At 45.8% G+C, this 24,501-nt stretch overlaps 3 protein-coding genes and 3 non-coding genes across 7 annotated transcripts; 1 reads left to right on the top strand and 5 right to left on the bottom strand.

The window, feature by feature from the left end:
* Positions 1-304: 304 nt before the first annotated feature.
* Positions 305-10,137, bottom strand: ttc26 (tetratricopeptide repeat domain 26). Of its 2 annotated transcripts, none has more exons than XM_049014112.1 (18): positions 9,667-10,137; positions 8,319-8,456; positions 7,634-7,726; positions 7,429-7,543; positions 7,271-7,320; positions 6,413-6,558; positions 5,547-5,718; positions 5,328-5,402; positions 5,132-5,234; positions 4,693-4,748; positions 4,272-4,325; positions 3,783-3,846; positions 2,455-2,543; positions 2,273-2,356; positions 1,747-1,816; positions 1,548-1,654; positions 1,328-1,461; positions 305-957 (listed from the first exon to the last, which is right to left on the bottom strand). In XM_049014112.1, the coding sequence occupies exons 1-18, from the start codon at positions 9,673-9,675 to the stop codon at positions 846-848; spliced, it is 1,671 nt and encodes a 556-aa protein (XP_048870069.1). In that variant the 5' UTR covers positions 9,676-10,137; the 3' UTR covers positions 305-845. The 2 variants fall into 2 exon arrangements, with proteins under 2 accessions (XP_048870069.1, XP_048870070.1); XM_049014113.1 differs by lacking the exon at positions 9,667-10,137 and adding an exon at positions 9,344-9,585.
* trnar-ccu (transfer RNA arginine (anticodon CCU)) lies at positions 9,790-9,862 on the top strand. Its single transcript has one exon. It is a non-coding gene; the product is annotated as a tRNA-Arg (tRNA).
* A 2,206-nt stretch (positions 10,138-12,343) lies between the features above and the next one.
* Positions 12,344-15,728, bottom strand: rpsa (ribosomal protein SA). The gene is made up of 8 exons (XM_049014114.1): positions 15,581-15,728; positions 14,785-14,956; positions 14,452-14,570; positions 13,612-13,857; positions 13,114-13,242; positions 12,861-13,020; positions 12,623-12,667; positions 12,344-12,504 (listed from the first exon to the last, which is right to left on the bottom strand). The coding sequence occupies exons 2-8, from the start codon at positions 14,915-14,917 to the stop codon at positions 12,407-12,409; spliced, it is 930 nt and encodes a 309-aa protein (XP_048870071.1). The 5' UTR covers positions 14,918-14,956; positions 15,581-15,728; the 3' UTR covers positions 12,344-12,406.
* Positions 14,006-14,145, bottom strand: LOC125743200 (small nucleolar RNA SNORA62/SNORA6 family). The gene has a single exon (XR_007398310.1). It is a non-coding gene; the product is annotated as a small nucleolar RNA SNORA62/SNORA6 family (small nucleolar RNA).
* LOC125743201 (small nucleolar RNA SNORA62/SNORA6 family) lies at positions 15,045-15,184 on the bottom strand. The gene has a single exon (XR_007398311.1). It is a non-coding gene; the product is annotated as a small nucleolar RNA SNORA62/SNORA6 family (small nucleolar RNA).
* A 1,752-nt stretch (positions 15,729-17,480) lies between the features above and the next one.
* On the bottom strand, positions 17,481-23,995 carry slc25a38b (solute carrier family 25 member 38b). The gene is made up of 8 exons (XM_049012832.1): positions 23,376-23,995; positions 22,991-23,087; positions 20,887-21,011; positions 20,604-20,688; positions 20,023-20,202; positions 19,328-19,496; positions 18,974-19,140; positions 17,481-18,808 (listed from the first exon to the last, which is right to left on the bottom strand). Exons 2-8 carry the CDS (start codon positions 23,060-23,062, stop codon positions 18,686-18,688), a joined length of 921 nt encoding a protein of 306 aa, XP_048868789.1. The 5' UTR covers positions 23,063-23,087; positions 23,376-23,995; the 3' UTR covers positions 17,481-18,685.
* Positions 23,996-24,501: the final 506 nt, after the last annotated feature.

Raw genomic sequence — 24,501 nt, 5'->3', positions numbered from 1 at the left:
CTTTCCCCTTTCTGGGGCGGAATTGCTGACTGGCTGATTTTATTATAAGTGACCTGCATATTGTAGATTACGTGCGAACATATGCTATTAACGCTCCAACAATTTATGAAGGTCCTCACTACCATTCTCTCGTCCCGGCTACGGCAGTAATAAGCTGTTTACGCACGTTACACTATATGCCTGTCATGAAAAAATTATGTATTTTTCAATTTGCGCATCCATAAGTAACCATTTATGTAATTAGTCGCAAAGGTTATCTAATACTGGCAAACGACTTCAGAAGCACAAAATATACACAATATGATTTGAATAAAAATATACATTTTTAATAATACACTTCAACAGAACACAACACTACACAAAACATTAAGTAAAAAAATACTACAAAAACTGTGATAAGTACAATTAATGCAATTAATCTAGGCAAGTGTTTTTTTACAGGCTATCAACGATATACAGTGATTCAGAAAACACAGTAACAATGTTCGGTAAATAATGCATATGAATTAGCTGCGTGCAGTTCTGCATCTCTTCATTTCTATATCAATACCTTTACATCTCTACAGTCCTTTGAGATGCAGTTATTCACGATAGATGGGAATCTCATTACATGACGTCGTATGAGGTCAAGTCAAACATACAGCTCTGCTTCTGCATATAAGAATGTTTCTAAACTGGGAACTGGGTGCTGATGCAGAATGTAACCATGTCTTTAACACTCGCAGTAATTCCTAGAATTACTAATTTCCCAGGGGCTGCCTGTTCACGACCCGTTCCTGTCCCTTTTTCCATGCCTGTCCTGGTTCCCTGTTTTGTGTACCAAGCGCTTTATGGTGTGTCCATCGTCACAGAGAGACCCGGTTGTCCTTGGCCCAGTTTCTCAGGGCTCTGATGATATATTCCACCTGCGAGTTGCCAGTGTTCCTCAGCAGGGGAAGGACTTCCCTCAGCGTCTCTCTGCCACATGAACAGTGAAGTGCACTAGTAAGACATTTTATACACACACACACACACGTATCCCCTAGTCTGCCCTTCCAGGGTCACACACTTCATGGTTTGAGTTCAGTGAATCTGCAGATAATATTAAAAGCTTGTAAAACCTACACAGAACATGTTAAAGCCCTAGTGTGGGAGGCTGAGAGAGATTATATGAATGAAACTTGAAAGCTACTATGTCTGTCTGCGCCCAGTGAAAAGAGGGAGGCTGTTAAAGATGAAAAAACAGATGAATTATTTTAGCTGGACACTGTGCCTTACAGAGGCTGACGGCAAAGCGACAAAACCCACGTGTAGAAAGTGCTGGTGACTGTGCTGCAGTTCTACATACCTGGGCTCTCTGCCAGCAAGTATGAGCTGGAAGATCCCCACACAGGCTCCCCTCTTGCCTTCCCAGTATTCGGGGTTGGGGTCCAGCCTTTCCAGAACATCAAACGCCTTGGCAGCGTAATAGAACTGCCCCATCTGGAAAGGAGGCAGAGCTGGAACCTGACAACAGGCAATGGCAGCGATTAAAGAGAGATTTAAGAAGCTGTAGAAGGAAAGCGAACCTTATAGCAGTCATTAGCGATGAGTTGCAGGAGGCTGAAGGACTCTGCCGACGTCTCCAGCTTTAAGTACAGCTGCCAGGCTAAGTGTGCCTTCTTGTTCATGATGTCTGCGTGAAGAGCGACACAACAGATGCAGGAATAATGATAAGAGGGAAAAAGCAAGCAGTGTAATAATAAAGAAAAGGGTGTTAATACATACAGCAGCGCGCCAGCCAGCTGAGATACACATAATCGTTCTTGATCTTCTCACTCTGAATCAACAGGAACACCTGTACGCGACAGAATATCACAAACCCTACTTGTGATGCACCAGTGTGGTTGTACGAAAATAATCATCGACGAAGGCTTTAGTCTTGACACTTCCAACATGACAATAAACAATATTTTTGGGCCGAGAAACCTTCCAAAGCGAGTACGCTAACATTCAACGAGTTCCACTGAACAATCACGACCACAATTAATCTCTGCCAAGTCTGTCCATTTTCCTATGCCGTTTGTCTTTACATGTACTCTGGATTCCATGGTCATGAATTCACTTGTTTGATAGGTCACATAAAACTTATAAGTTATAACTTATAAATAAGCTTTAAAAGAAATGTATGAAACCCTCACGGGATTCTTAACGAATCACGGGATCTGTCAGTGTTGCTCGACAGACTGAAAGCCTGATGGGATGATGGCTATATTTTGGTTAAAGGCCAATAATGTGGAAAAAGACACGTTACCTCCTCTGCCTCCCTGTAGTTGCCGACAGCTGCCTTGGCTTGGGCATAGTTGAAGTAAAAGGTATCCTCGTTGTAGAAGTAGCTCTGTAAAATACGGATGCAGATCCGTGCATTTGCCGTAAGCAGCTCGCAACACGACACGTGCCTGCGATGGTGTCCATGCACGGCAGGGCTACACTGACCTTCACCGAGTTCAGGTAAATGAGCACGTCTTCAAACTGCCTCAGCAGGAAGAAACAAGAGGCCATGCACTGTCTGCCAGGGATGGTGTCTAAGCAAGGTGGATGGGGGCAGAGATGCATTAAACAGAAGCTTCATTTGCTGATCAAGTGGGTATCGAATTTCAGTGTATTATTTCTGGGTCAACAGTAAGGATGGGACTGCAGAATAAAGTCTGGTAATTAAACCTGGAAACCCCATTTTAACGCATACATTCTGTTTAGACACAACCACGCCTTTCGCTTTGCCACTAGTCAACGTTTTTATTGCCGACGTGCACCTGTGGCGGTCCTCCTTTCTTCTGCGTGGCAAACAACAGCGCGAACACAAAGATGAGTCAGTACTGGAAGATAACGTTAGCTGAAAACGTAATTTCAAGCTCTTGTGGTTTAAGACCACAAACAAAAAAGGCAGGTGGAGAAGTATCTACTTAGGAAAACAATCTGTGTTGCGCTAACATCCATTTTATGGACCTGCTTGTTCTATTTGGGCTTGTGTGGGTCTGAAAACCAATCCTGGGAAGGTATGTGCCCACAAGGTAACGCCCACTAGGATGGGGCACCAACCAATCATATCACATCACCATTCACACCTATAGTCCAATTCACTCTAGCATGTGTTTGGATTGAGGGGTGGGGGGCTGGAGGAAACCCAATGATGACAGCTGGAACATACAAACTCCACACACAAGGGGCCGTGGCCGAGACCATGTTCTCACAGGTGTGAGGTAACAGTACGAACCACTGTGCCCCCAATACCTAAATATATTTCTTTATACATTTCAGTCTAACCTCTGCCAGCCTGCAGCCAGTCATCGCAATGGGTGGTACACAGTGTGGGCCAAGGTCCCTTAGAATCACCTCGTAGTGCAGATCTGTACATTTCCTGTACTCAGCAGTATCGCAGCACCCTACCTCAAGCTACCTGCACTGCAACATGTAAACAAAGTACACTGGGAGCGTACCAGACGGTCCAGACACCTGGCATATCTGGGCGGAGCCCTGGGAGGATGTAGACGGCAGACTGTGATTGAACAACATCAACATCGGGCACTTACAAAGAGCAGTGCATTGGTTCTGAGTGTCCCTGTATGTCCTTCCGCATAATTCATACTCAGTTCTTGATATCTGTAAGAACTCCATCAGGCTTTGCACCACCACCTATAAGGCGAGGACTCTTCCCGAGAGCTTTCATCAGTCTCTACTTTCACATTAGTTACATAGTCATCAAGCTTCATTCGGTCAGTGGTCTGGTGCTAATTTTCCCATTATATATGCGTATATCTACTCACCACATTCACTAGCTGATCCACCAACTAACTGGAAGAACTGCTGAGCGATCTTCAAGTGATCCCTCTATAGGAGGAGAACAGAGCAGACAGATCTGAAAGAGGGCATTAATTTTTCATTTTTAATCATTGTTTACCCCATAGGAGAGTTAGACATACATGGAGAACTATATTCTTTTCTGCTTCAGTTCTCCTTATTTTCTTTAGAAGGTACAAAAAGTAACGGATCAATCATATGTTAAAGTCACAAAATATTCCCTTAAAACAACTGATCACTTAGCATTTCCGTGTGATAAACAGGAAACTACAGATTCTTCACGCCTATTATTACTATTTACACCCACACAGGACGTCTATCGTGGTTTTACAGCACACCCCCGGGAGCTTCCACTGCACCGTCTGTGATGCTAAATATCTCAACTAAGCAAAACTCCCCGCTCCACTATTCCACCATCTTTCCGTCCCGTCCCCCGCCCTAAGTGTGTAACTCACCGATCCGATTTCCTGCCCTAAGGAAGCATTCACCACGCCCTTTAAAATATACTCCTGGTGGACACAAAGGCAAAGGATCACTGCACCCAAGAATTGACCGTTATCACTCTTAACAACAATTGTGTATCAGCTCTCTGGAAAAAAGCAGAGAGACAGTCAAGTACTCTAAAAGGCTTAGAAAACATTGCTGAACAATAATCTGAGAGGAAAAAGAGGGTAGAGTTTGACAGGTGGGGGGGGGGGCGTTAATATATACTTCTGCTATAAACTGCTGTACTGAACACTGGTCTTATCATATCGTAACGAGAGAGTGGCAGCCTACTGGAAGGCTTGAGAAAGGAAAAAAGCTGAAAGAACTGTATAAAAAAGTAAAAAAGAACAGGAAAGGAAGACTACAGAGGCAATGAAAAGTGTGACCTACCTGTGGTGTGGTAGGTTCCAGGTCTTTGATGAGATTGTAAGCTTCTTGGACATCGTCTACAGACCAGGACCAGGCGCATAAGCAGCATTAGTACAATAAACACCAGTCTTTTACACTGACTGTAAGCAGGGTTTGTTTGTATAACTCAGAACAGAATCATTATTTAGCAGAGAAAAAATAAACAGAGATAACAAGGGAAAACAATAGTAACAGTAACAGCTTAATGTGGACACAACAAAGCAGACTAATGAATTGCGAATAATAACCGTTGGACGTTATTTGATATGAGTGACACTGAACAGTACAGCGCTATTAAGGTCAGTCTTTGAACTGTGAGCTTTCAAACTGAGAGTTTAGTTTAACTCCACGTGTTCTGGAAGATTACCTCCAGCAAAAGAATTTAGGGGGAAGATACGACACTGCGAGTACTACGACACACCTTGCCTGAGGTAGTAGATGACCAGGTTGAGCCGGGCCTCAGGGATGACGTCGACCAGCGGGGGCAGAACCTGCAGGGCCCCCTCTCCACCGCGAAACACCACCTGATCTCACAGCGGGAGGGAGCATTTACACGCTGCACTGCCACAAGGAAACGCTGAGTAGGCCAACTGGGTGATGCGGGAGAGGCTTCTCACCAGGTTGTGTCGGATGAGCTCTTTAGCGAACTCGAAGGAGCTGGAGGAGATATCTATCAGGTTCTTCAGCTCCGCCTGAAAGCGATAGAGAAGAAAGTGTCTAAGATAGAAAGCCCGATACTCTGAAGTGTGTGGGCAAAAAAGCCAGGCGTAATATGAATTAGCACGGTTCAGCTTTGTGTTAAGAGTGTGCAGACTCTATTGCAGTGGCAGGGATACCTCAGCAGCCTTCCCGTTGTACAGCCTGAAGTGGTTACAGGCCTTGAGGTTGAGGGCAATGGTTGAGTCGGGGATGCTCTGTAAGTACACCGCCAAAACCTCCTGGGACACGTCATAGTAATCCAGTTTGTAGTAGCACAGGGCTACGTACACATTGAGGGCCAGGAAATCCCTGCAGGACAAACAGCCAGCACCACACAGCCAGCGCATTACAGGCAGGCCTCTCAGAAATGTAGTCATAAATGGGAGATGCAGCCCGAACATCTGACCACCTTCCCACTGCATCTCCTCTGTTGTGGCTCTCTTGTTGCTCGATCCATAATTCTTTACCACTCCTCCATCTTTTCACTTTATACAGGGCATGCTTCTCACTTGCAAATGCTCCCAATCCTCTGATTATTTCTCATTCATTCTTTCTACCCTGACACATAAAATAATTCAGTTCCCCTCAGCACACAAGCCATGCGCATCGCTTGGTGTCAAAATCTGCTGTTTTTCTGCGCATTGCATACTCTGCTCCCCAAGAGGGAAAGCTAACACATAGCTACTGCTCCATGTGTAACTTTCACAGCTTCTGCAAGGTATCTTCCAGAGGCCACAGCATCCTAATAACAGCTACAGCGATGTCCGCCACTGACAGGGAAAAGTTACCTTTACATGCCCTCTGCTAGCAACATTTCTGGCTAGTTAAGTTAGCTTAGGAACTCCATCAAGACCAACACATCCATATCTAGTGCTCTCAAGTCCCACATAAGGCGCAGGAGCACCAATTAATGGTCAGCTTAAATTCTACAGGACGAAGAAATGTATCGTAGCAAAATATGCTGGGCCGCAGGGCAGCACACAGGCTGCCCAGTCCTCAACACCTGTTCTGTAGCAGGATGCGCTTGTAGATGTCGATGGCCTCCTGGTAGTGAGAGCGCATGTAGTGGATGGAAGCCAAGCTCAGCTGGTCCTCGGTCACGTCCTCCAGATTCTGGTGGAAGCCCATCAGCTTCTTCTCATCATTAAACTGGGCAGGACGGTACCAAATTGCGAGAGTTTGTGTGTGAGAGAGAGAGAGGGAGAGAATAAGAGGAGGAAAGAGAAGTAAAACTTTGCCGATATTGTTAGAAGGCATGTTTTGGCCATTTCCTATTAAGTAACACAAATACACTTGAAATACAATTACAATTAGTCCCGAACATCACAAACAAAAATGTACCACTTCACTCTGTAACTCTATACCTCAAAAGGTCATTTACCCATTTCCCCTACTAGCAGTCTTTTATCTGATTATCTTTTACGAATGGAATTGTTTACTTCATTAATTGCAACTCTATACACCCTGCTGCATCTATGCTAGTGCTAGAAGTAATGGACTGCATATGAAAGGAAGGTACTTATGGCTAAAAGACAGCCGGATCAAGTACCAGGCAGATAGTGCTGGGTCACGCTGAGGTACCATAGAAAAATGGTACAAAATAGAATAGAAAATGAAATGCTCTGTGTATATAAAGTATCCATATATAAAGTGTGAACATTTAAAATTATGTAACTTCTAAAGCAGTGGCTAAGAATCTATGAAGTGTAAATCAGAAAACATTATTATTAAACCTTTACACTGCAAGTACATTGACATAGGTGCTATTATTAGAGGTGCTGGTATGGATATGAGATTTGGCGTCATGAATAAAGTGTTGCTATGTAAACGTGTATGATGATGATTAACGTGTCATCCTGACCTTGTGCGCCAGGTGGAAGAGCAAGCGATTCTGCAGTTGACTCTTTGGAGCTGAAACACAACCGGACAATGGAAAGGATGAGATGGATTACAACGTTACTCTGAGGTGTAGCTCCAGGATAGCAGAGGGTTATCAGTGGAGGCAGAGGATGGAGTTACCCTTGAGGGCAGCCTCTTCTGCCTCCTTGTACAGTCCCAGGAAGAACAGCGTGCAGGCCAGGTAGACCCAGACGTCAGCGGAGCAGCCTGCTTTCTGGCTCAGAGCTTCGTACTCCTGTATCAAGTATTTCACATGCATTTCAGAAACTCTGTCAAAATATCAGAGAGGAATAGAGTTTCGAGATAAAAATGAGCTACTCCTGACCTCCATGGCCCTCCTGTAGTCCCCCAGGTGAAAGGCGCAATAGCCAAGCCATAAGTTGGTGTCCTCTTCTCGCTCTCCAACACTTCGCTGGAACTAATTGGAGAGCTCAGTTTATTGTTCACGTACGTAACATAGGTTAACTAAGCCGACGGAGATGGGAAAGGTACAAGTACCCAGCGTGACGTAGGGAAGGAGGAACCAGTGATCTGTGAGTGGTACCTCACTGCAGGTGGCAGCATATTTTGAAACAAATTAATTACAAACATTTTGCTGCTACAATCCAGACATGGTGACAACCTACCATCCACCACCAAAGTACAGTACAGTCTTCAACATTTAGTCAACTGCTTCCATGAACCTTCCACAAGGTCTAAACCGTCCCTATAACCTGGGGTTTAGCAGTCGGTACACAGGTGCCTTTAAGGTATATTCAGCTCAGTTTGATTTATTTTTATATAGCGCCTTTCACAACAGATCTGCACTGAGGTTCTTTGCATAGGTGTGCTGTAATACATTCCTGCGTCATTTATACAAAATAACTTAAAAACAGAGTAAAGGGAAGGTACAGAAATGAAAGAAGCAAAGTCAGGTGACAAGAGATTAGAGGACAGAAGTCGTCCCAGGACCATGTGGTAGCTCTCCTATGTTCAGGCTGCGCTTACAGCAGCACTCCGGTCAGCAGTACCTCCAGCAGCGTGACGGCTCCCAGGTAGTCCCTCTGGTTTAGGTAATCCTCCACTCGAGGGGTCTTCTTCCCCTTGTTCTTCTTCTTCTCACTGGATGGAGCCTCTCCACCAACTGCCGGCTTTACTCTGGACAGGATCTACATGCACACAAAGACAAAACATATTACATGTGGATACAGTTTTACTGTAAATAGCTCTGTTGTTTTTGCTGATGTCATGGGTTTCCCTTAGGCCAGTGGCTCGCAAACTCGGTCCTCGGGACCCACTGCCCTGCTTGTTTTCCAGCTATCCCTGCCCTACACACTGCTGATTACCTGGATCAGGTGTGTTCAGTCAATCAGAATGGTGTGCATCCAAATTAGTTTGAGTTAAATCATTAATTTACTTTTGCTTATTATTATTATTATTATTACAATTGTATTATAACGTCTCATAGCTTATACATCACACGTTTGTGTGGAGTCCAGAAACCTGTCCCAGGCAGCAAGAAACAAAATTCAGGGTATCTTGGATGGGGTGAGGGCAGGATGCCAATCCGCGCGTGCATACGCGCGCACCCGCACACACACACACACACACACACACACAATGGCCAATGAAAAACGACGGAGCTAACAACGAATCGCAATATGTGTACTGGAAACACTTTGCCAAAGTGAAGAAACTTTTACATTATAAAACACGAATCATTTAAAAACGGAAATGTACAACCTGTAGTACATATGATCTCATCTGATTTTCCCGTCGTGTTTCTTAGGGTGGGTCGCGATAATGTATTTCATAGTGAAAGGGAAAATGATATAGAACAACATTATGCAATGCAATGCCATCTAGCGAAAATGACCCTACTGGTATCGTCATCCACCTTATTGACTAGGTATGATAGGTCTATCAAACAATCTACCGATAAGAAAAACACATTCCTTGCCCTGGAAAAAAATGAAGAAAACATTCGCCAACCAGCTAAACCCTGGCCACATATCTTTCGAGTTTGATTATTAGCTAGACAGCTTAATGCACTCACCATTTTGACACCACCCGGATTGCTCAGGAGAAGCGAAGCCTGAAAGAAACATGTGCTACGATCGCAATAAATTAATGGGTATGAATGCAAAGCAGCTAGTAATTAAAAATGTAATGTTGAGAAAACTTAAATAGAACGGCGGTTTGCACTCTACAGCTAGCTAACCAGCTCAGGGTCTGGCATCTAAATTATCGATCCCGTCTCCAAGCAACGTAGCGACTCACTGCACCGGAAACGGTAGCTCAGCGGGACAAACAAGGAAAAAGTAGCGATCCTTTTGACTAATATTTGCACGTATTTTAAGATTTTCTTATTAAACTTACCGTATGCATTTCGTTGTTCTGTATTATAAATATGTAATGTATGTAAATCGATTAAAAATAACATAAAAGCTAGTTTTATGAGGATGTTACGTAGGGATGTTATGAAAACGCGGAATAAGGGACGCCCCAGTGGCCTAATGGATAAGGCACTGGCCTCCTAAGCCAGGGATTGTGGGTTCGAGTCCCATCTGGGGTGCTTCGTATTTTAGAGTACAATATATTCCACAGACAGTTCGCAAGTGATGGAATCGATGATATTCACTAGCTCTAGGAATTCCAGGGTTGATCAGTTTTTCACTTTGTGTCAGTCTCACTAAGATCATTATCAGAATCAGTTTTATTGGCCGAGTATGTTCACGCATAAAAGGAATTTTGTCGTCGCTCATATTGCACAGGACTCATACTTGACACTTTAATGTTCATCAGAGTGACAGCCTGTGGAAAAAATAACTGTTCATGTGTTTGGCTGTTTTGGCATACAGTGCTCAGCAGTGCCAGTGGGGAGGAGTTCAAACAGGCTGTGACCAAGATGTGATGGGTCTGCAGTGATTTTACCTGTCCGTTTCCTGACTCTGGACATGTGCAAGTCCTGAATGCAGGGCAGGTCAGCATCAATGGCTTTTCCTGCAGTCCTGTCTGTTATAATTTCCTCCTGTCCTGCTTGGTGGCCAAACCAAATGGTGATGGACATGCAGGGAATTACACTGCAACTGAAAACGAGTGCATGGACTCCTGGCTAACATACAGCTTGCTTTCTTCAGAATGCCCCGTCTATACATACAGTATCTGTCTAACTGAGCAGGCGAGCAACCAAAGTCTAAAAAGAAAAGACATAAAGTCAACAACGTAAATTGATAAGTAAATTTACAGACACATTACGTGGCTTGAAATTTACAGGTATGCCTTGTGAAGTGCCTGTGCCAAAATTGTAATTAGGTCGCTGTGACGGCTTGCTTGACCCAACTACATTAAAAATAAATCACTTAGGTACCTATAATGCAAAAGTAAATTAAGTCACTGCCTCCATGACAAGAATAAAAATGTTCCACGTCAAAACGCATAAGTGACCAAACACTTCATGAGCTAGTATCCATAACACTTTGCATGTTTCTGCACTGGCATCGGGGGCCAGCTCACCCTGTAGGCGACCGTCTAGGGCAGGGATATTCAAATCACGGTCCTCGAGGTGCGAGCACTGCTGGTTTTCCAGCCTTCCTTTACCTGTGAGCCCGGTGTGAAGCCTCTGACCAATCAGAATCAGTAATTATTTAACTACCTGGGAGAACAGAAACAAGGCCTGGATTTGGAATGGAGGTCCAGGTTTGAAGAGCTCGGCTCTAGGGCATTATTTATGGCCAACAAAAGAGCAAGTGAGAAAACAAATCTGAATACCTGTGGTTGCATTTACTAAAGTTTATATTTACATTAGTGCTGATATTTCATTACTTTTCCTGCTTCATTAGCAGCCAGACACCCTGCACTACTTGCATGTTTTCAATGCAAGTCAACTGACAATCTTTTTTTTTTTATTCTGCTCTGGGGTGGGAGGGCCAGAAATTATGCTACCTCTAATAGGTCTGACTGATTCCTTCCCCTGTACAGCCCCTAACTTCAAAATTCTTCAGTGTATTCATACTTAAGACCACCAACTGAGCTCCACAACAAAATTTCACTTACCCATCTCCAGGATGATGTAAAACTAATGTTAGCAATTTGGCCTTAACCCATTTCTCCTTCCAAAATAACATATCCCTCACATAAGAAATTTTTAGCAAAATCATTTAGATCCTCACTGAGATTCATTACATAACACAAAAGATTCTTAGCACTATTTCCACAAACACCTGAATAAGATCTTCTTATGCAACAGCAATAAAGGGTTTGAATCAAATAAGATCTTCTTAAACCGCGAAACTGGCCATTTGTCATACCAGCAACACACCGCTCTATCGCTGAACACTGGTGAACCGTACATATAACCAATCATTACCGACACCCCTCAAATAACAGAACACCCTTAATAAAACACCATTCATGTGCATCTTCTAATGGGTTGGCATCCACTCCCAGACAAACCATCTTTGCTCGGCATTTCCTGGAAAAGGTTGCAGACTTTAATTGCACGTTGGATGCATAAATAACCTTCCGTTGCTTTTCAACCAATGACTAAATTGCCTAGTAAAGTCTCTGAAACTTATAAGCAGTCATCAATTATATCCAGGGATAGTTTTGAAGATGGCTCTAGGGAAAGAGAATTAAGTTTTCAAAAGTAATGAAATCTACACCCAAGTCACTCAGCTGTAATACCTTTCTGGAAGGTCACCAGTTTCACTCCTGTGTTCAGCAGAGTAGATCATCTATGTTGAGCTCTTCAGCAAGGTCCATAGGCCTAAAGAACTCTCCAGGATGGCTAACTAGATGGTTGAGCCTGCATTGTCATCCACATTTACATTTGTATTTAGCAGATGCAATACAGAAAGTGGGAGAAACCACTTTGCTGACCCTGGGATGCAAACTTGCAACCTTCCTATCGCAGGCACAGTGTCATAACCTGCAGTGTCACAAACCAAAGAGCAGAGCAAGATGGGACATGTTGAGTCTGAACTTCAAAGCACTTGCTACCTGTACACTGACAAAAGCATTCGATTTCTTCAACACCAAGAAGTCAACGGGAGAATTAAACAAAAGAGTCAAATTTATTGACTTTTCAAAGTTTAATCCTGGATTCGAGAGGCATCACTTAGGACCAATCAGCAGTAGTGCCGCCCCAATCAGAAGCCTGAGCAGTGGGAGCAGCTGACCAATCCTCAGTGGAAGGCTGGGCACTCCAATCCTCGGCTAGACAGAAAGAGCAGGTCACGTGAGAACACAATTTGGCAGAACCTTGAAATACACGTTTTAACATTTAGTGTCATTTCATTGCGCTCCGGGTGATTCAGAGGAATCTAGAGCATACCTGGGAAAACTTCAGTGGTCGCTGGGTTGGCCTTAGCAGGGGCAGCTGGAATGAGAAACGCTATGTGACGAGCAAGTCTTCGAAAGAACCAAATTTTGAAAAGATTTCGGTACAAGTCAGTACATATGAATTAGCTCAAATCTCAGGAATTGCTTTTTCATGCTTCATATTTTCTGAGCCATGAAGTTCAAGCAACATACCACATACTCCTGAGGTTAACACGGCATGTCATCCATACCTGCAGGGAACTGCTGGATGGGGACAGAGGGGACTGGCACCCCCTCAGACCAATCAGCAACCTCGGGCTGAGCGAAATCTGCCACGGGGGCGGTCCACTCTCCCTGGAACTCCTCCTTACCCACCGCCTTCTCGGCTGCGGCCTGCTCTTCCTTCTCAATCTGCAACGAACCGGGGCGAGTGGTTTACTTGCACATGCAGGTAAAAATGCACGAGTGCTTAACATGCAGTCAGTGATAACGCTGGCAGCGCACCTCCTCGGGGTCTCTGTAGAAGTACAGATCCGGCATGACCTCCCATGGGTGTTCCCTGGAGATGGTACCCCTCATCCTCAGCACCTCCCGAGCCAGCATCCACCACATGAGACCCACAGAGTGATGCCCCTATGACATTTGATGGTTAATACAAGATATCCAATCAGGATCCACCAAACATGGTACAAGCAACTGGTGCAACCAAAAATGCTGAGTAGTATATGTAGCAGGGTTCATGTGCTGCTCCCCCTGAAGCCAACAGACATAGGTGAGGGGAAAGATACCCAGCGTGACTTTAGCACACGACCTACACCCCGCACGCCATGGACAGATCAGTGCCGGGCTCTAACAGTGTGCAACTAACATACCATGCAGTAAAACCTGGAAACTCATTAACAGACAGCTCAGCTTATATTAACTATAGAAACAAGCCAAAGTACTTATGAGGAGAAACGCGGCAATTTGTTTTCAGACATTGCAGACACGTGAAACTCATACCTTGTTGTTGCAAGGGATAGCAATGTCCACGTATCTCAGAGGAGAGTCCGTGTTGCACAGGGCGATGGTGGGGATGTTGACGTAGGACGCCTCCGTCAAGGGCTGGTGGTCAGCCCGGGGGTCGGTGACAACCAGGAGGCGGGGCTCCCTGAAGGCAGCCTGGATCTGATTGGTGAAGGTGCCAGGGGTGAAGCGGCCGGCAAAGGTGGTAGCGCCGGTGGCAGAGGCGAACTTCAGCACAGCTCTCTGGGAAAGAGGTCTAGGGGTTAGGGTCACAAGTAACAGACAGGTAGTGCAAGAAACAGCTGTATACACACAAACATAAACAGGCCAGGAAACACACAAAACTCCAACAATATTATGCTTAATTAAGCACAAGAGCATCGATGGAGCCTAATGTGGCTCAGGTGACTATCAAACCCCAGTCATAGGGACGTGGCCCTCATGGTGTTAGCGAAAACCTAGCCTGCTCACTCTAGCACACTTCCGACACCTGTACGCCAAGCACAGCGCCAGGGTTTAATAGTGTGCAATATGCTGGACCACACTCAATCTTACACCAACCAACACTGTTTAACAAATACTCTGAATTTAAGACTTCTTGCATAAGAAATACAAGAAAATCTGACTTGTAATACCTTAGTATTTACTCAATAAAGCAGTCGAACTCTGCAAGCATGTGATGTGTAAAGATGAGGATACATATAGGTTTGAGGGAACACACACACGGGAAACCATGACTACAGGGACACATGTTCACCCTTAACTGTGACTTGGCTATTTTGCTTATCCATGCACACCACCACAAAACGTCAAAGCCGACCCGGAGCCGGGAGTCACCTGTCCAGTGTTCCTGGAGGAGATGACGCACACATCAGCCGGGTTCTCGATGGCAACGATGGCACGCGCAGCCAGCAGCAGCTTCTCCCAGGTCTTCTTCAGATTGATAATGTACACGCCTGAATTCATGAGGACAAGGCTCAGATGGACTGAGGTCAGCCTGACCTCACACCACAAAATTACTTAATGCGAGTCATTGACTATACTAAATATACAAGCTGGCAAAACATGTGAGCTATGAATCCCAAATTAAAGCATACCTAAGATATATTAAGGACTTCGGTATTCGGTCAGAAGTGTGTGCTGAGAAATATTTACAACCATAGACCATACCATCACTTTTCCTTTTGTAGACATATTGCTCCACCTGGAAGTCCAAGTTGGTCCCTCCAAGATGGGTTCCTGCTGCCAGGAACTTCAGCACATCCTCCTCCCTCATCTGCAGTACATCGAGACCTCCGGACATCGCGACCACTTTCCCTGCGCAACGAGTAAAGCGGGAGAGCTGGAGGGAGAGGGCGCCGAAGTGATCCGTTACAATCTGATATTACTCAACAATACGTATAACGCGAGAGAAATAAATTATGCTTAGTACTTGTGGCTCAGGTCACTATCAAACCCCAGTCATAGGGACGTGGCCCTCACGGTGTTAGCGAAAACCCGGCCTGTTCGCTCTAGCACACCTCCGACGCCTGCACGTCAAGCTTGGCGACAGGCTTTAAAAGTGTGCATCTTCGCCACGACAATCACTATACTGGAGTACTGTGACTTTAAGGACAAATGCTGCATTGGTTAACCTACTATGACACAAAAAATCTAATAAAATGGATATACCAAATGAATTGTAAGGTCCTCATTTCTAATTAGGCATGTGTTTGATTCACTGTCCAGTTAGCCGAAGACGTGTACAGACCATTTCACATTAGGCCGCCACATGCGCGGTCTCCTTTAGCCAAAATGGCTAAGGGCCTCATTTCCCGCTGGTTTAAAACCAGTTAATTAGGGTGGATATAAGTTACTTTGGTGGTCGAACGCAAAACTATCACATAACGTGCCATTGGAGACTGGACCTAGTTCGAATTGTTACGCTCTAAGTCCAAAATACTTAAATATAAAATACTAAACTCACCACGAGACAACGCCGTATGGAGATCGGTACCACACGGGAACGAAAAAGAGGCCGAGCACAGGAAGTGACGTTATTTTATACGGCAGGTTCCACCAATCGCAATTCGCCTTGTTTCGGCTGCAGGACGGAAGTGCTCGCTCCTTCGTCCGTCCATACTCTTGACTGGAGTAAATGGGTGTGTGTTCCGCTTGGATGTTAGCAGGCAACACTTTATTTTAAATTATTACCAGCTTAACTTAAATGAAAACTCGTTACCGATTGCAGTTTGTTATAAACGTGATACAGAATTTAGGTCTAATTTTACAGATCTCAGAAAAAGGGAAACAGACATTTTTCAATTATGTTTGAATTAAATGACTGAATCTTTTTATTGAAAGCGATTTATTCACTAATTAAGTATAAATTATAATGTTTTATATTTATAATGAACATATACCTTGCTTTCCTTCACACTACACTAGCAGAGTGCAAGATGCTAAATAAACTGTATAGAGAAATGGAAACAAATTGTTAAAATTTAGGTCCGCCCAGCATATACATGCAGCCCCACACTCTGGTTTCGGCGATCAGACAGTTCCGCCTTCGTGTTGTGTGTCACGGTGCTTACGCCACTCCGCAACTAGCTAGACCCACTTACAATCGCCAGATGTCGCCACAACCTGTCGTTTTGACGCGAATGAAAAGGGTGCCGAACAACACTCCTATTTCGTGACTAACAACTTGGAAGTCTTACCTTTAAATTATTTAAAATTAATTCAGCTCTAATAGGTTTTTCCACAGACACGTCACTAGAATTGATAATAAAGTGTCTATCTAGTCAAAAGGAGCAACAAGGTCTAAATTTATGAGATGTACATTACTTTTAATTCAATCTGCATATGGGTTCTGCATTGTGCTGTAACTGAAAACTATGATGCCTTAGAATTCTAATTAAAAATCCATTTAGTTTCTATTGCTCTTGACTTAAAATAACTAAGGAAGTGGTGACCTTCGTTACTCGCTCGTTGCCCGACTCCAACCACACAACTTCCAAGAAGCTGACTACAGTAAGGTCTCCACCACAGCAAATATACAGTGGCAGCTTACAACAAACTAGTCTAGAAAATCACGCTGGATTAGGTTTTGTTCTGGGTTTCTCAAAATATTTAGCTGAGGAATTTAAATGGTCTTAACCAATTCATAAAAGGTTACAGGTTTAGTATGCAGTGGGTGAAGAACTTCCAAGAACATTCCAGTTACCTGTCTCTGGCTTTGTAGTTTGTCATGAGCTAAGCTGCCTACAATCCCACCAGTTATTTAAAGCATGCCTGACCACAAGCACAGCAACAAGACAGGCAGGGCAGGCGATGGCCAGGGGCCCTGAGCTATGAGCTGAAGCTCCCCATACAGTATTTTTTGTCTATTTGTTTTTTTATTCTAGAATCCCTAGAATTGCCTCTGTGCCTGAGTTTTGTTCTGTTTTACATTTCCCGGTGTTTCTGAATAGCCACTTTATCTCTGTCACGCAGCTTCGGCTCACAGACGATAAGGCCCGCGTGCCACGCGGAGATCTCGTGTCCAGCGTGTCGAGGATTAACGTTAGCGGAGAATTGACCTACAGATTCATTCCTCCCGGACGATTTTCATAAAAATGAAAATGACCATCTGAGAATACAAATTTTGGCTATTTTGTGAAATTACCAGAGAAACTGACACACGTACCTAAATCGTACCATAATGGGCGGGTATGTTTTGTTTACCCCCCCTAAAATGACCGCTGACATTTCTCCTACATCCACCCCTGTGTAGTACTGTTTTCCTGTTTGTCATTTATATCTAACTCGCCCCCTGGATAATTTTAGAAAATACATATAATGCTAATAGTAAATATGATTTAAAAAACAAACAACACTGTACACAATTTTATAAAAGGGTCTTTTATTCAGTTAAAACAGGCACATCACCTATCCAAGGGAAGATGTGCAGGCAAAAACATACAGAAAACTATAAACCTCACCTACCAAGATGATAAAAATCCTTATACCTTCTCAATAAGGTTACTGGGCAAACATACAGTCCTAACGCACAGAACTGCATCTGGGGCACAGTCTAGGTCAGCACGACTTCCCAGCCTCCCATGCAGTGGAAGTTCAGCCGTCACTGGCTGTAATGCAGCAAATTCGCTTTTAAAGTGCATTTGCAGACAGTTTCCTGCTAGACGATTTGTTCATCACTTGTTCTTGTGACTTCAAACTGCATGGATTTCCAGAGCAGAACTCCAGGTATGTACTATGGAAAGCCTGTGGAAATGACACATTAGACCACATAGCACAGTGCTACATGGCATGAAATGACAGCCGGTAGGGATGCAGGCAGGGCGCGTAAACAGGAATGACGTCATCATGTCAGTGGGACTAACTACAATAAATCCGTCTTTAGCTATAGTGCAACATAACACTGCAGTCACACCCATTAAAAGAACAATAATACACTACAGACCAGTTCAGAATCCAGTTTCATGTTGCTATTTCCGATCTTACGGGGGATTCTTCACTTTAAGGAGTATCGTGCCATCACCCCTCACTGCAGTCCAGCACAAAGCAGTGGACTCTGATTGTCTGCGCTTCAGTCAGTCCGTCCATCGCCGTGTAACTGCCATAACCCGGCAGTCCAGGGGCTCATCGCGTTGCAGTTCCTGCAGCTTCAAGCCTCGCTCATGCCAAACACACATTATTTGGCAGGTAGGTCACTTACGTTTACAGGGGCTGGCTGAGTCCTTAGCTTGAGTACTTCAGAGCGTCAGCAGCTTTGCTAGTCTCACGTAACAGAGGTTGTGTATCAATTTGGGAATGTCAGCCGTGTTAAATAGCTTTACAGGAAGTTGGTCACAAGGAAGCGCACACAAACATACCTCCTCTGCTCCTACCGCTCTCCACAATCACACACCTCTTGATGTTCTCTTAATTATGAAATATTATTATTATTATTATTATTATTGTTATTTTTCACGAAGCACCCCACATTTCCTTGGATATGCACACACTTCTGCTCGCTTGTTACTGTACTGCATACAGGTACCCCTTTAATTCCCGCCACGCGCCCAGACGCCCACGCGGCTTCTCTCCTTCAGGATTTCAGACCCATCCTGGCCATCAGCTGTTCATACACAGTCCAGGCCATGGCAGCCATCAGTGTTCTTCTCAGGGATCGGGGCACGCCCCCCCGGAAAAACCCACCAAGCCCCTGCTCCTGAAAGGTGGCGACACGAGGGAGGAAAGGAAATGAAAGGGATCGTGGATTAGCAGCTTCGAAGGAAGACACGGCTTCTGTCAGCAAGACTGACAGAGTCGCGAAGAGTCAGGCTTCAGCACAGAGCCATTTACAGCAGTGACAGTGCGTGGCGGGCAGTCTTACTGTGTAGATGAAGTACACAGCGTCCCTGGTCTTCTTGTACAGGTGAGGACTCACTTGGAGGTGCGTCTTGACCACATCCGCGGGCTGCGTCACCAGGGAGGCCATGATGCCCGCTAGCACCCCGCAGCCGAAGTTCACCAGGGGCACGTAGGGCGAGGAGCTGACCTCTGACAAAACCCGAGACGAGATATGAGTGATCAATGTGGAATGAACAGGCTGTGAAACACAGCATGACAGCACAAGCCGCACCATTTAATAACAAAATGTATCATCGTGATAAATACAGGTGGCACTATTGGAATCGCCCGTTTCTTTAATCAACACCATCACCATGAGACAGGCCAGCGCACTCACCCTGGGGCAGAGACTTCTTGGCTTGGCTGTAGAACATGACGTAGATGCCAGAGAAGGGGGCGTCTCGGAGAAGGGTGGCAGTCAGACCGGAAAATAGGGCCCTGGGCCCCTCCGCCTCACACACATTGCGCAGGGCCCCAAACACACTCGTGTAGTTGTACTGGCCACTCTGCAAGGTCAAATAATGGTTCTCAGACACGATGCAACATCCACTGACCCCCCCCAGGTAGGAGGTACAAGCTGACCCAAGGGTCCATTTGCTCAGGTAGGGAAACAATCTCTGCACGGGGTGATTTCATCGTGGCAGACCCACAGAAGCTTTGTAAATTCCCGCACAATCACTCAGAGATAATCGCACCGTTTACCTGCATTACTGTGCAATGCTCTGTTTTTTTTTTTATATCCAGTGTTTATTGTCCAGTTGTATGAAATGAGAATAAATTTCTCACCACATATTGAAATGATAAAGTGACTTGACTCGTATCAGAATCCCCATAACTTTGGTCAGCCACTGAGAAGACATTTTTGCAGTGTCACGTCACATAAATGTGCCGATGGCCCCGTGCCCGGCAGCCTCTTCCTACACTCTCCCACCGACCTTCCCCTGACGCCAACGGCAGTATGCCAGGCAGCAGACCGGCACTCGCCAGACACTCCCTGCCCCTGACCTCCCTCACGGGCACCAGAGTCCTCACCTCGAAGCGCGCCTTGATGACGGTGACGGGCAGCATGCAGACTCCCGCCACGGACCTGGAGCTGGCGCCCAGCAGCACTGCTTCGCCCGCGCTAGGGGCGCGCTCCGGGAAGAAGTGCTGCTTCAGGGAGTAGAAGGCGCTGAAGTAGATGCCCACTCCAGGTATGCAGCGCACAAACGACTGCGGGTGGGAGGGGAGACACAAAGATACAGCATGAGATCTCCAAAAGGTACCGACGGGGTTTCTGGGACGGACCCCCCCACACTAAACAAGACACAGCTCCTTTCATCAAGATTTGGGATTAACTTCACAGTGGCAGCAGCTAACTAAACAGGAATGTTTGCGAAACCAATTAAGCTGGGAGCAAAGATCCATCTGGAGAAACTGTGTGCTTCATTAGTCCAGCTCTGACCTTAATCAGCTCTGAAACTCTGCCTCCAGAAGATTTTTACTTAGAGAGACTGAGCAACTCAAAAATATTTCAGCAGTTGTGTGCCTTAGTGTGTGCGTTCTGTAACAATATATAGTATTTGAAAGTGAAGAGGACATTAACAACACTCCCATAACAGGTCTGCTCTCACCGGTGAGACCCCCTTCCATAGCCCCAGCGGTTTCTCTGTACGAATGACATTCAGAAACACCGTCACCATCCCCACCTTCGGTGAGCTGAGGGCCAGAGAGAAGGGACACATCACACACACAGACATCAAGGCTCAGATCAGACTAGCGTATGTGCTGGGAAGTAGTGCATCAGCCATTTTGGCCTGAACTGTGCCCCTGTTTGCTAACCCCAGAGAAGTCAATGCGCAGTCCAGCGCAAAGTTCTAGGTCCACCATGTCACACGAGATCTGGAGGAACCTCACCCCGGGCGCATGTTGTTCTGCAGGGTCTGCAGCCGGGTCTTCACTAGGTCCAGTGGCTGGAAGAGCAGGGTGGAGCAGGTGCCGCTCAGGGAGCCGCACATGAAGGCTTTGAGCGCTGGGTGGGCCTGGAGGAGAGGTCGGGTAGCGTTAAGACCTCACACTGTTCGTACATGGTATCCCCAAGGAGGTAGCGGCCGTGTGTGGTCAGCGTGCTACACCGTGGAAGATAACATATGGGGTCATGAGATGGCTAATCTGCATGAAGAGAAAGAAATGGGCAACCGCTCACTCTGAATGTACAATATGTGTCAACGAATATACAGACATGCAACAATAAAACTCCAGTAACACATAAAGACAAATGCAAGATATTAACAGGCCTTCACTTTCCCACAAGACCGCGACAACCCTGAACACGACGCTGATGCGTACAGACGGTCTACACAGACGTCACGAGGGCAGGACAGGCTGAACCAGGTTTTCCTCCCTATAACCACTGCTTACATCCTCCACGAAAGCAGAATCGCGGCGCATGTCACAAACACGCTGAAACGGGGAGGAGCCAGACACAGCCAGACACACCGGCACGGGACCCAGAAAGGGACCGATGCCCCGCTTTGTGAAAAGCTGTGCACTGGGTAACAAGCGTACACATCACGGTGCAAGAGACCACGTCTAAGGCCGTCAGACTCCACCATGAAAGGCGCAGACCTCCGCCCATTCTGCCCCACCTTCCCTGCAACGCTTGCAGATTTGCCTTTTGAGTCCCTCTTCTCTCGCAGTTCTCCCATTTTATTCTCTTCCCTACACGCTGAATCAACAGCCTACTAAAGAGTGAGCCTCCATCTCTTCCCAGCCCTCTCTCGCTCATTCTCCCTCCTTCTAAATCTCTCTCCCATTCACACACAATGGCTCTCTCTCTCAACCCTCTCTCCCTGCCCATGGCTGTTTAATCCATGTACTTCTGCTTCTCTCTCTCTCCCTCACACACACACACACTTGCCCCATTTCTCCCCCTTGCATTCCCCCCATGACAACTTTCATTTTTAAAATGCTGTGAGTCATGCAGTGTAGACCTGCATGTCTCTGTGCAAGGCAATTTGCCATGAACCTTAACAAATGTCACGGCAGACAACAATGCACATGACAACATTAATCTCCCTCTTAGAAGCAAGCCGTTCCGGTGGTTGTTAAGGTCACACATAACTATACCCACCAAAACACAAGGAATTAAACAGTTAATTCATTTTGGTAATTAAAATTTTTCATATCACACATATGTAATTGGATATTCCAATATAATATACACTATAACAACAATAACACTATATAGCACACTATAACTGCAACAACTCCTCAAAATGTGTCATAGCAGCAGCCAATGACCAGCGGCTTCCGGCCTCAGACAAGCCAATGACCAGCGGCTTCCGGCCTCAGACAAGCCAATGACCAGCGGCTTCCGGCCTCAGGCAAGCCAATGACCAGCGGCTTCCGGCCTCAGGCAAGCCAATGACCAGCGGCTTCCGGCCTCAGGCAAGCCAATGACCAGCGGCTTCCGGCCTCAGGCAAGCCAATGACCAGCGGCTTCCGGCCTCAGGCAAGCCAATGACCAGCAAAGCTATGGTACTTAGACAGAATCAACTTGTAGCCAATGCTGTCCAGATGCATCCTGTGGTTGCCGTGGCAGACAACTGCTCAGGTGGCCTCGGGCTTCTCAGGGCCAGGGAGAATCAGGCGAAGCATCCTTAGACACACTCATCAAAATCTATCAACGTTGGCAAAGACGACCTGCAGTACTTATCAACCACTGGAACGATCCAGTGGGCAGGTTTCTGATGGCTCAACACTTGCCCTTGAGAGTCAAAATACAAACCAGAGCAGCGAACACTGGCAAAATTCAGGCAAGGCACCCAGCTGCTCCATCATTCCAATAAAAACACTATGAAATGCACTGTATACGACACGAACACTAACCGCGTCTGTACATGTAACTGCACACTGACTAAAAACAGCGCTTTTAAAGGTCAAGTTACACTGAACTGTGCGCAGCTCTGATTTGTAGCTGCTGGTTAAACCGAGGAAATGGGACCTGAAGATCACTCACCAACATCAGCTCCATGTTGCCCAGGAAAGAGGCTTCGGTGTCCTGCAAAGCCGGCGTACTCCGGTGTATCATGTAGTCCCCCTCGGAGTTCCTATCTCTATAAGCACAGACGCCAGTGGCAGTCACTGTCCCACCCCTTCCAGCACCACCGGATGCAGGGCTGAAATCTTACAGACTCTTACGCTACTGTTAACCAATCGGTTACTTATTAGGCCACGTTATTCTGTATCTGGGCATTTGACCGCTTCTCCAAACATTTAAACTTTGTGCAGAAAAAAAAAATTTCGACCACCAGCTATGACGCATAAACATAAAAAAACACAAAAAATGAACTGGCGCATAAAATTAAAGCGGTTAAGCAGTGCTGTCAGCGATCTTCCCTTACCGGAGGGTCACAGGCTACGGTCCGACCACGTGAGCGCACCGGGGGGCGAGCATCGTGTCACGTGGCAACACTGGGGACCGACGCGCCGCCGACGTTCGCGGAGTCTGCAGTATATTTACTGTAACTGTCTTTCCAAACGTTCACAGGCTGTCTGCGCTTCTGGTTGTTTCTTAGTCCGATGGCGTCGTGAGGGAAGCCGTAGCTATCTTCACGCCTTACTGGCAACAGAGTATACCGTCTCTGACTGATTACATTGGCAACTTATTTAAGCACATTATCAATGCACAACAAACGCCGTATTTTGTATAACGCGCAACACTTCCAGAGGCCGGTGCCTCCTCCCGACTCAGATATAAACCTGCTTTAGCGTCTCGGGTCTCAGTCTAGCCGTAGGCCTAAAAGACTTTTATTTTTATCAGAGTAAAAGGCCGCGAATCATTCCACGTTTTCAGCCGTGTTTCGGTAACATGTCGGAAGTTCACTGTCCCTCAGCGTCGCTTTCACCGCCCTCCGGTAACCTCCGTGTTACGTAAAATCCTGGCTGTCAGGCCCGCTGCGCAGAAGCTCCTCCTCCGTCCCCGGGTCACCGTTCATCCTACCGGTTCCAGCCTGTTCTCGCTGCAGTTGTCGTAGACGGTGGAGTAATTTCCTTTTTTGTGCCCATGACTCCATCTAGTGGAGGAGTACGGTTACTGCACGCCGCACCAAATGAACTCGATTAGCCTCGAGCCTAGTAAAATGTTACCTGGATGACTTTGCATAATCTATAACCCATTAAAAACGCCATGAATATGCAGGATTCCTACGCGGTATGGAATTTGATTTATGTTTTCCAAACCTTTTAGTATATCTAGATTACAACAAAAAAAATCCAAATTTAACATTTTTGATGAACATGAATTAGTTGTCAGCTCCAGAATGTGCAAAGAGCAACATCTCAAACCAAGCAGTGGGGGTGTGTGCTTATCTCCAGCAAAAACTATTGATGCAGAGCTACCAGACACTATCCAACACTCAAAAGTGGGAAGTACAAGCGTTTGCCTTTCAGATCACCTTGTGGCTCCTAGCAAGGGCAAGATAGGCTATTTCCCAGTGCAGCATCTTCTGGGGGTGTGTCAACCCCCAA

Source organism: Brienomyrus brachyistius, chromosome 5 (assembly GCF_023856365.1).
Source record: "Brienomyrus brachyistius isolate T26 chromosome 5, BBRACH_0.4, whole genome shotgun sequence".
In the NCBI taxonomy this organism is placed as follows: Eukaryota; Metazoa; Chordata; class Actinopteri; order Osteoglossiformes; family Mormyridae; genus Brienomyrus; species Brienomyrus brachyistius.
The sequence above is the reverse complement of the archived record's forward strand: the minus strand, read 5'-3'. Positions and strand labels throughout refer to the sequence as shown.